This window comes from Olea europaea, unplaced genomic scaffold, assembly GCF_002742605.1.
Source record: "Olea europaea var. sylvestris unplaced genomic scaffold, O_europaea_v1 scaffold921, whole genome shotgun sequence".
In the NCBI taxonomy this organism is placed as follows: Eukaryota; Viridiplantae; Streptophyta; class Magnoliopsida; order Lamiales; family Oleaceae; genus Olea; species Olea europaea.
In genome coordinates, this window is record NW_019267693.1 from 45436 (window position 1) to 57003 (window position 11568).

General features: G+C 35.3%; 2 protein-coding genes across 2 annotated transcripts; both read right to left on the reverse strand.

The window, feature by feature from the left end:
* Positions 1 to 2205: 2205 nt before the first annotated feature.
* LOC111392342 lies at positions 2206 to 5249 on the reverse strand. Its single transcript, XM_023017665.1, has 6 exons — positions 5054 to 5249; positions 3829 to 4117; positions 3585 to 3691; positions 3344 to 3476; positions 3024 to 3218; positions 2206 to 2852 (listed from the first exon to the last, which is right to left on the reverse strand). Exons 2-6 carry the CDS (start codon positions 4099 to 4101, stop codon positions 2562 to 2564), a joined length of 999 nt encoding a protein of 332 aa, XP_022873433.1. The 5' UTR covers positions 4102 to 4117; positions 5054 to 5249; the 3' UTR covers positions 2206 to 2561.
* A 2101-nt stretch (positions 5250 to 7350) lies between these two features.
* On the reverse strand, positions 7351 to 10060 carry LOC111392335 (homeobox-leucine zipper protein HAT5-like). Its single transcript, XM_023017660.1, has 5 exons — positions 9871 to 10060; positions 9617 to 9750; positions 9174 to 9413; positions 8155 to 8516; positions 7351 to 7558 (listed from the first exon to the last, which is right to left on the reverse strand). Exons 1-5 carry the CDS (start codon positions 9950 to 9952, stop codon positions 7531 to 7533), a joined length of 846 nt encoding a protein of 281 aa, XP_022873428.1. The 5' UTR covers positions 9953 to 10060; the 3' UTR covers positions 7351 to 7530.
* Between the last annotated feature and the right edge of the window lie 1508 nt (positions 10061 to 11568).

Genomic DNA, 11568 nt, shown 5'->3' on the forward strand with positions numbered 1-11568 from the left:
TTTGAAATGAAAGACCTAGGACATGCAAAGAGAATTCTAGGAATGGAAATCACTAGGAAAAGGCACCATAAGTTACTGTACTTGAAGCAAAATGCATATATTGAAAAAATGTTGATTAAGTTTGCCATGCATAACTCTAAATTTGTTTCATTTCCATTGGCCAGCCATTTTAAACTTAGTAAGGAGCAATGTCCTGTACATGAATCTAACATTAGACAAATGGAAAATGTACCCTATGCTAATGTCGTAGGTTCTGTTATGTACATTATGGTATGTACTAGGCCTGATGTAGCTCATTCCATTAGCACACTTAGTGGATTTATGGCCAATCCAGGACCTGACCATTGGGTTGCTCTTAAATGGCTGTTGAGATACTTGAAAGGATCTTCACATGTTGGTTTGATTTTTAGTGCCTGTAATGAAGGTGTTGTACTTAAAGGTTTTGTAAATTCAGATTTTGCCAGAGATAGAGACAATAGGAAATCTACTACTTCTTATATGTTTACTTTGTGTAATACATGTATTAGTTGGAAATCTCAACTTCGACCTATTGTTGCTTTATCTACTACTGAAACTGAGTATGTTGCTGCAACTGAAGCAATAAAAGAAGGCTTATGACTTAAGGGCTTGTTATCTGAAATAAATGAATTGAGTAACCCTATTGTTTTATATTCAGATAGTCAAAGTGCAATTCACCTATGTAAAAATCCTGTTTTTCATGAAAGAATCAAACACATTGATGTTAAGTTGCATTTTATTAGAGATGTTGTTTCTAAAGAACTTATTTTACTAAAGAAAATTGCAACCCAGTTTAATCCAGCTGATGTAGGTACTAAGGTAATACCTTTAAACAAGTTAAGTCTTGTTTACGAATTTTGAACATTGATGTTGGTTAAGTGTTTTGTTCTGTACAAGTGCTAAGGTTGATGCTTGTTGAAAATACTGGGAAGCTTTCTTCTTGAGAAGGACATTTAAATTGTGTTTTGCATTTATTAGGCTTCTTGTATGATCACTGGCATCAAGGTGGAGATCTGTTGGGCTGTGATGCCATTTGATCAATCTAATTAATAGGCAGTGATGAAAAAGGCCCAATATGAAATCAATAGATGGTCCATTATTAATATACCTAACAGGCCTACTTAAATCGAGCCCAATATTCAGCCCATATATCCCTAGTCGATCTTGGACCGTTGGATTAACCCACTCAATCTACGGTGGATGGGTTTTACTATAAATTCGACCCTTATGCTTTGTTTGGGATTCGGATGGTCATTTTTCTGTTCTCTTTTTCTCTATGTATTCTGGAACCTTCAAGGGCTTCGTCTTTGTGACTTTTTCTTCTTCTCTGTGTGAGAATTTCTATTGATTATCTTTGTGATAATCGTGTCCTTGTGTTAGTCTCCTTTGTGTGAGTAACTGTTGGAAGTGATCTGTCCATTTTCGGTTCCAGTGAAGCGACTTGGTGTTTGGGGTTGTGAGGGCTCGTGTTGCTGAGTTCGGTGCCTCTGTGATGGTTCGAAAGGGCGTATGGTCTGAGCTTAAATAAAGATCTAAATCTTAATCCAGTGGTTTAGGTTTTCTGTAAATTCGCTGTGTATAGTTTTGGTTGTATAAATTGAACAGATCTTGGATTAATAATAACCATACAGATAAAAATCATCCTTAACACAGACTTGTAAGAAAAGTATGTTTAAAGTGTTTATAAGACCACAAGGCAAATAAATTCATGAGTGATATTGCGCTCTTCAAAAGAGACGTCAATGGTGGCCTATATTTTTCAAGTTGGGTGACTGCATGAGCCATAGTCCTCCTTATGTCAGCTTCTATCACAAGAAGGGTATCAGCTTGCGAAGAGAGAGACCAAAGTATCTATAAATCCACAAGGCAAGCCTTACTGAACTACATGGTATATAGTTGGTTAGTTAGATGTAAACTCACTTATAGTAACACTAATAATCAAAAAGGTTCAAAAATCCTAGGGTAGTAACACTAATAATCAACCTTGTTCACTCACTACCGGAATCGCGAGAATTTGGGGAAATATCACAGAAAACTCCACAATGAATTTTTTGATGCATTGATAATATAATATTGATACGGTCTCATCCTGCAACTGCGCAAACATTGATTTATAGAGATGGCCATAATTTTAAAAATTCCAGTTTAAGAAACAAGAAAATGCAACCTAGAGTATTAACAAGAAAATAGCCAGAGGAATTATGCTTCCTATGTCATGTTATTGTAAAATGCCTGCAGAAAATGTAAAAATATAGTCATATTACAGCACGCCAATATAATTCAATGGGAAAGAAATCATTATGGGCACAGTGCAGAGTCACGAATGAACGTAAATCGCCTTTCAGGGTTAATTGGCGCCCATAACTAACAATAAATGGTAATCATATTCCAATGCTACTGTAGGATCTATAGCCCAACGAAATGCGTCAACCGCCTTCCCGAACATCTCAAACTTTCATGGCATATACAAGTATACAATAACGAATATGGGCAATACGAAAAGGACAATACTCTCTAAAGCTTGTGTTGGTCGAGTACCAATGTTATGAACCCAAAACAAGTCCCTCTGGAGTAATATTGGTCACACGAAGGACAGCTTGAGCACTCAAAGGTGAGAGCTTTGATTGACAGAAATTTTCCCAAGAGGCACCCAACTCTGGATCCTCAGATACAGCAGCAGTTGGTTTCAGGACATTAGATTTCTCGTACACGGATTGCAGCTCCAACAACAGAGTACGAGCCGCATCCCTGGACTCAGGAAGCCGGTCACTAAGCTGGGATGCACCTATCTGGATCAATTTGTCAATCCCAAAGGCTTCGATCCCATCAACTCCCTGCAAAGCAGGTGACATAAACACAAGGTCATTTATCATAATAAGATTTGACATCCATAACTAAGAAAGACTGGTCTTTTCTTGGCAACTACTGATCTCAGATGTCGTTTCAGAAGAAACATCGAATAAAAGCAATTAACCAAGTAACACTTGGCAAAAATGAGTCCTTACCAACCGTGGGACACTTCGACAAATGCACATAGAAGCCTTAGCCCGGATTCGAGGATTTCTGTTCTTGATATAAGGTTCCAGCTTGGGCAACAATAGAACAGGAGAAACCCAAGTTGTCAAAGCTTTCAAAGCACTCTCAGCTGCCTCGCATACAAACCTTTTGTCTTGTGAAGATTTCAGAAGAAGTTGTACAAGCTAAACAGAGAATAACAATGTTGCAGGTAAAGAATATAGAGTGAGAATCCATTAGGGGATAGAGGCCATACAAAAGCATATAGAGAATTATACACATTATCTCAATTTGGAAGAAAATGAATTACCAACGGATCCAGGGAATTGACAATGTCATCACTGTATGCTTTGAAAATGTCAGCAGAAGTCATAATTGCAGTTTTACAAACAGCGCTTCTTGGATTTTTGAGTGATTTCACTACTAAAGGCATCACATCATTCCTGCATCAAGATGCAAAAGTCGAGGATTTGAAAATTCTCAAAATGTAGTTCTAAATGGCACTGCATATGTTTTGCCAATCAAAGAACCAAATAAAAGATGACACTTACAAAATGCCAACAATTGCTTCCTTGTGAAATATAGATAATCTACGTACGTCGTTAAGTGCCTCACACACTGAAACCCAGTCTCTGGAGTCTAGTCTGGATAGGAGTGTCTAAAAACCAAAACCGAGAGAGAAGTATGTTGGTTATTCTTCCGCTATGTGCTAGTATAAATGTTATCATGTAGAACGACATTCAAGGAACTTGTAACAAGCATCAAGGGAAGATGCTAGGAAGAAAGCATTCCTACCTTCAGAATGTTCTCTACGTCTTCTATGGTATTCAAATTCTCAGATTCAATGTATTCCACTTCTGAATTCCCCACCTCTACTCCATTATTCTCTGTTCCATCTTTCTTAATGCCAGTTACAAGTAAGGAGGCTGTCTTTGTCTTCTGATTTTCTTCAATGTTTTCATCCAAGTGCTCAACTTGAGGCTTCATCAAGTTTCCATTACCAGAGCTTCCATCATTCCTCTCAGATTCAGGTATTGTATTGAAATCTCTGAGAGTGGTCTCTGACATTATGTATAGCAGATACCTGACAAAAAAGAATTTAAAGTTGATTATATATTCCCATCTAAATAGCTAATCATTTTATACATTAACATCTCTTTTTTGGCAGATCAAACTCGGACTACCATTCCACTGAACTCGAGAATCTTATAAGTAAGATTGTTCAAGAAAGATCAAACTCAAGAGTATCTCAACATCAAACGCTCATCCTCACTGTGTGGTCACTAAAATTATTTATTTAAAATGATCAGTTCAATTTAAGAAAAAATTCCTTTGTGGTTTTTCCATGAACATGAACAACAGAAACTATTTCTCAACTTTCTTTTAGATCGTTGATTTTACCATCTAGACAGTAGACACTACAGCAATATCATTTCCCCAACTTTCCAGAACAGCACAGCAATATGTGACGGTCTATGCCAAGGATGTAGCAAACACAGTCAAACAAATAAGAAATGATAGTCATATCAATGCCGTGGGGAAAAACAATCTCCATTAAAAGAAAACCAAATATTGACTCCAATTTTCTCAAAAAACTTACCAAATAAATCTACTTACTACTTATTCATTTATTTTTCATCAATACACAACGCAGAGTAAATCACTAAAATCAATGTACGCCAATCACTCAATAACACCATAAACCAAAAATTCCAACTAAATCATAAAAAAGAAAAAGACAAACTTAAAAAAGTCCATATCGATCAATGCCAATAACCGAGAAGATCAGCCACTCCGCAATCACTACAACCAACTACAACAAAGAAATTTAAAAAACAAATCGAGTAAAAGATCTCACTTCACATGAACGCATTAATTACTACCGTAACTTCAAACTATGAATTCCAATCATAAATCGCTTAATCCTAAAACAGATTCAAAGTTCAATGCCTTCAAAAATCACTTGAATATACACATTGTTCTATATACGTACATAAATATGCATATACAGAGAGATTACCTAGATTGATGAAGCAGCGACGGTAAAATGGCAGACAAATTGATCAGCAGATTTGTAAAAATACTAAAAATATGGAAATCAGTGAGGGTGTGTGAGAGAGAGAGATTATTCTATCGTGTTATTCGTGTGAGAGATTTTTCACAACCGGCAGTAAAAAGAGACGGCGTATTTTAATGCCCGACCCGGGCCGGCAGGTTCGGGTAATTAACATGATTTTTGCGATTATTTACTTCCGTAATTACCCCTGGTTTTCGCGTCAAAAAGTCAAAACTATCCCTACAGAGTACCGGGTTAACTTGGGTTTAAATGGATTTTAAAGAGATTAACGGGAATAATTGAAAGTTGAGGCTTCAAATTTTGAACTGACGCTTCAACACAGGGAAAGCTAGTTTGAATTGATGTTACATCAATTTTGAATATGACCCTATATACTGTTCAAATCAACAATTAGGAGCCTATTAATTAAAAATAATGCAATTCATCATTATAATGACGGAACAACGATTATGTGACAATTTATGTGGAATAATGAAAATGGACTGTTCAATTTTTATAAGAGAGGGAGAAGAGTACGTGATCTCAAAAAAAAAGTAATGTGAGGAATAATGGCTTGTCATATTATCGATATTCCATCATCATAATGATAAATAGTATTACTTATTAATTAATTAGAAAAAAATAATTTAAAGTAGATTCCGACTATTGGTCCTTAACTTATTGTTACACTAGCAAGTTGGTCATTGATTTTTAATAATAGTTTCATAATCAGTCTCCGGTGAAAAAATTGTTCAAATATCCATTAAATTGTAATGTAACCCTCATTAATATATGATTCACTCGTAAGTTTTGGACACTAGATGTTGACAACTAAAATTGATGTGATACTTATAGATCAATTTAGGAGAAATTTAGTCATTGTTTGGTAGAAATTGAAATCAAATTTTTAACAAATTTTGATAAAAGGTATGAAATGTGTGATTGAAAAGTTGTGGGTTCCATGAAATGTGTTATTAAAATTAATTGTTAACTTTTACTTTGATAAAAATTTAGCCATTGTTTGGCTACATTATAATGAGATTTTGAAAATAATGTATTTCGAAATATTAATTTTTTGATTGTTGTGGGAGTTGTTCGTGTCATATTGGAACATTCATTCAGATAAATCTTGGTGTTTTCAGATGATTACGACATTAACCATTTAATTAATTGAATCTTGTGGTTTGACCTCATCTCATAGGCATGGAATTTTAGTAATTAAGCTTTTTAATCACTTTAAGGTTCATAATATATCCGATGTGCCTCTTGAGATCGTACACCAACACTAGCCAAGTTGAGAAGCAACCTAGCTTGGTAAAGCTAGACAAGCGGATCACACAATCAATAAAAAAGATTTGAAAGTTCAAAAAAATGGATACTATCTTGTTCCTTTTTCAAAATTAGGGACGAATTTGCTATCTATTTATAAATTAAATCGTTTTTAAGTTCTTTCCAAACAAAGTTCAAATCTAATTAACAGTAATCAATCGATTCATTTTAAAAAGATTATTATTATTATTATTATTATTATTATTATTATTATTATTATTATAATATAGAAACTAGCTTCTTATATGTTTTAAAGTCAACTTCATCTAGTCCATTGAATTGTTTTACAATATTTTGATGTACAAGTTCGTGGTTGGTGAGTGGTGACTAAACAGGAAGTTCACTCATCAGGTGCGATGAGGTTCAAAATCACTCCTCCTTTCAATTTCAATCACTTTCCGGAGATGTAAGCAAAAAATGTATATCTCAAATCAAAATTAATATTTTTTATAGTTGGGCGGTGAGTTTGGTGTTACTTGTTGGACAATATATATATATACACACACACGCACACACGTCACATATATTTTATGATAGTTGATCCTTTAAGACTTCAATAATTCAATATTGGCCACAAACATTAGTGGATTAATTGCATAGTAAAATTATAATATTTGCTTCAAGACCAACATTGCTTATAAAACATAAATTGTAAAATTATAACTCAATGTTTCATCTTAAAAGGTCAATTTTACTGCGATAAATAATCTTTTAGTCTTTTTATATTGGTTTAAATTTTAAAATTTTACTATTCAATCGATGTAAAATTTATCTCTTAACATGTCTTACAAAATGATTACTCGTTTAAACAAATTAATCTTAGAAATCATGCGCTCATTCGAGTTTTAATCAAATTGAATTACTCGTTCGAGCTTACGAATTCTGATACGATATTAAAATTTAAAATTCCATTCAAAGCCTCTATGCATCTGCACCTCAAAACAACTTTGAATTTTTCTTATTCATTTTCCATATAATTGCCAATTATAGAATATTCTCAAGTTTTACACTTCCATCTCATGGGGCAACTACATAGGAAGTTTATGATACAAGGCTTAGTCCCAGATTATAAGCAGAACCATGAAAACACTCGACATAGCAAATATTTATTACTAATTATCTAATGTTGACCAAATATACCAGCCCAGTGGCTCACCCTCCCCTGCTCATTCGAGTTTTAATCAAATTGAATTACTCGTTCGAGCTTATGGATTCTGATACGATATTAAAATTTAAAATTCCATTTAAAAACTTCATCTCATTAAAATAGTAGTCCAACCCTTTATATAACATTTAACCGAGATGAAATTTGTTTCTTAACATACCTAGTAAGATAATTGCCCGTTTGAACATATGAATCTTGAAAATCATGTACTCATTTGAGTCGAACAAATATAATTCATCGTTTGAGTTTAATGGACTCTACTGTTATATTAAAAGTCAGAGTAACCAAAATCTTATATTTTTTATGAACACTTAATACGGCTTACCAAAAAATGCAAATCAGGTCAAAGCCTTTATGCATCTACACCTCAAAACAACTTTGAATTTTTCTTATTCATTTTCCATATAATTGCCAATTATAGAATATTCTCAAGTTTTACACTTCCATCTCATGGGGCAACTACATAGGAAGTTTATGATACAAGGTTTAGTCCCAGATTATACGCAGAAACATGAAAACACTCGACATAGCAAATATTTATTACTAATTATCTAATGTTGACCAAATATACCAGCCCAGTGGCTCACCCTCCCCCTCCAGCTGCTGCCCTTCCGCCGCCAGTAACACATTCGAGAAATAGCTGCCGCCATCGTCACTGCCGTCCTCCTCCTCAGATTGAATACCCTCCACCACCCCTGCAGCCACACAACCCATGTAATAATTGTTCGGAAAATAGGAATCCCCACTGTCCACTAGCTGTGGACCTTCCTGATCATCGACCACTGAACTTCCGTCACTACCGCTGCTGAGGCGGTCCTCCACCTTCACAATGAGTTGGACAGGGGTGGTATCGGCCGGAGCATCCACCGGGAGTGGATTCTCTTTCTCTCCTGCAGTCTCTTTTCCTTGCAGCATCTCTGTCAAGGAAAGAACCTACATGCATGCCCAATACACGATAAGACTGTTATTTCTTAAGGGTATAATCCTTAAAATATAACAAACTTTTTAAGGATCAAACGATGCTATAAAACTAATAGTTGCAACTCGGAAAATAGGTTGGGGACCAGCCAATAGTGCAATATTCTTGATTCATCAATGTATAAAACAATTTTGTCATCTATGGAGATCTATTCGTTTTTCATAGTTCAAATCATTTCTTTTTAGCTGGTGGGGTTTAGAACAGATTCTATCTTATTTGACTGATGCAAGAATAAAAATTGCTGAGCTTGACAGATATGTAATTTTTATGGCTCAGGACGAATATTTGGCTATGGACCCAGTCCAAGAGGTCCGGGTCCATATCATGTATGTGTGTGTGTGTATATATATATATATTTGTATGTATGTATGTACACGCGTGTGAGCACAGAGAGCGAAAGATAACAAACTCATTTTCAGAGTTGCTATCGAGTGACCTTGTAACAATGGTCAAGCTTGCGACAATTTTAAAACGATAATTATACGTATTTTAAATGACACGGCCAATTAAAAAATTTCTATGTGATTCTTCAATTCAGAAGAGCCACCCAATGTAACCCGGCAAAAAATAAAGAAAAAATCACAAAAGTTTCCATCAATATTTGATTTTACCTCAGCTTTCAGTTTCTCATTATCTTTGAGAATGGAGTCATAATTGGACGCTAGAGAATCATATGAGGACTTGAGTTGATCATAATCCCTTTCGAGCTGTTTGGTCTTCCATCGTGCACGGCGGTTCTGGAACCACACCGCCACCTGCCGCGGCTGCAGACCTAGCTTCTTAGCCAGCTGAGTTTTGCGATCTGGCTCCAGCTTGTTCTCCGTTTCAAAGCTTTTCTCGAGCAAGTGCACCTAAATCAACCCACCCCACCAATTGAAAAAGAGTAATTCCATACCAGTGCAACAAAATTAAATCACTTTGTCATCATTTATGCATCAGATTATGGGTTTACAGCGAATCAAATTCCCCAGCTAATTTGTCAAATACCATGCAAAAAATTGTTTGTAAAATATTTTAAAATTTTAAAAAGGATTACAATAAAGTAAAGTTCGACCTGCTCAGGAGTGAGACGGCGCTTCTTCTCCGGTAACTGCTCGTCATAATATTCTTCATCATACAAATCTTCCGGCGAGCTGAAAAAAGGTCGCCTCTTCGAGGTTTCCTCCATGTTCATCGCCGATCTTGCTCCTATAACATTAATTATTGAAAAAATAACAATTATCTGATTACTTTATCCGAAGTATATAAATCTAAGGTCGTACAATTCTGTTAGCTACCATTAGTATAACAAGGATTCAAAGAGACTACCTCGATAAACAGACTCGCCGTTGCCAATAAATAACATGTTGCCATGGTACGAGGGGTCAAAGAAAATACGACCGGATTCCATTTCTTTTGTCGGACCTCCGGAGATCAAATACACAGTTATCAATATATATATGTGTGTGTATATACACACGAGAGAACCGTGTATATATTCTTTTCCGGCAAAAAACAAGAAAATTTACTTAATAATAAGCGGTTGGATTCTAACAAAAAATCTAGAATAGCATGATCTTGTGGCGGAAGAAGCTAGTGCTCCAGAGTAACCTCGCCGGAGTCTCCAATGGACAGATGCAAAATCCCATCATGCGAAGTACTACTTTTCCCAGCTCCGGTTAAAACTTTACGGCGCCTTTTTTCCGAAGAAAGATCAATTGACTACTTTTTATTTTATATCAGACTGGCCGGAGCCAGTAGGCTTTAGATGCCGGCGGGAGTTTTCTGTAATCTCTCTCTTTATTACCACTGCCCACTGGTAAGTGCTCTTTGCAACTAAAGTTGATCGAAGTGATGCCACGGCTATATATAGTCCCATTCTTTTCAAATTTCAATGGTTAAAATAGTATTTTTATAAAAAATGTGTTATTAAAAATAAATAAAATTTTTTTATTTACGTATAATATTATTTTATGAGAGATTGTGTGATTGAAAATTAGAGAAGAAAAAGAATGAAGAGGAGAATAGGTCCCAAACGGGACTATTAATCCTTTTCCAGAAGCAAATTACTATGATAGCCATGTAGACCCTTTTTAATTACGCCGCGTTGTATCATAATTGATATGGGTATCTTGGGGAATTCGTGATTTGGGTGGGTTGATTTAAAGGGGTATGACTAGCTTGCGCCGTGGGTGACGGGGGAAATTGAATTAAATTGGAATTAATTGTTTCCATAATCACTCAACTTAGGTTAATATTTTTTATTGATCGCTGAAATTTAAAATGTCGAGTTTTGATCACTGAATTTAGGTCCTTATTTTCAACTGCTGACTAAAATTTAAAATGTCAAATTTTGGTCACTTAACTTTGAAAAATGTTGTACGTTATTCACTAACATAAATGTTGAGTTTTAGAAAATGTTGAATTTATAGTGAGTAATGTACAATATTTTTCAAACGTTAGTGTCAAAATTTGACATTTTAAACTTCAGACTTCAGTGCACAATTAAAGATATAGACCTAAGTTTAATGATCAAAATGCGACATTTTAAACTTTAATGACCAATCAAAGACATAAATATAAGTTCAGTGACCATTGGAATAATTAACTCGTTAAATTAGATCTGAGGCGTTGGGGGCCATCGGGAATCACAAAACGTGCCAGATCAAGAGAGAGGAAGAATCATAAACAATAGCCATTCTCTACGGTTGGGGGCTTGTCGGGTGCGGTTGATCCGTAACCCCATAACTTGTAGTGGTTGCAGTTGACAATCAGATTCTTTGCAGTTAACTGTGCTTTATTTGTTATATCCACCCATCTTGAATTGTGGGGGTTAAATGGAGCAAGGCTTTTGCCGGCTCGTCAGCTTGACTCGTTAATTTTATCGTGAGTTGCTCATCAAGTTGGATTGCGAGCTTATCGACTCATGTACCAGCCAACTCATCATAAATAAGTGAAAAATTAATTTCAGTCAAAAAAATATGGTAAAAAAATCTAGCGTGTCACTCACCTCTCCAAGGGACAAAT

Coding starts and splice junctions, on each gene's coding strand:
- LOC111392342 (XM_023017665.1), bottom strand. CDS start 4,101: ATGTCAGAGACCACTCTCAGAGATTTCAATACAATACCTGAATCTGAG. Junction 3,692..3,828: donor ACGTAGAGAACATTCTGAAG/GTAGGAATGCTT, acceptor TTTGGTTTTTAG/ACACTCCTATCCAGACTAGA. Junction 2,853..3,023: donor GTCGAAGTGTCCCACGGTTG/GTAAGGACTCAT, acceptor CCTGCTTTGCAG/GGAGTTGATGGGATCGAAGC.
- LOC111392335 (XM_023017660.1), bottom strand. CDS start 9,952: ATGGAATCCGGTCGTATTTTCTTTGACCCCTCGTACCATGGCAACATG. Junction 9,414..9,616: donor GCCGTCTCACTCCTGAGCAG/GTCGAACTTTAC, acceptor GGGTTGATTTAG/GTGCACTTGCTCGAGAAAAG. Junction 7,559..8,154: donor GAGGGTGAGCCACTGGGCTG/GTATATTTGGTC, acceptor GCCACTGGGCTG/GTATATTTGGTCAACATTAG.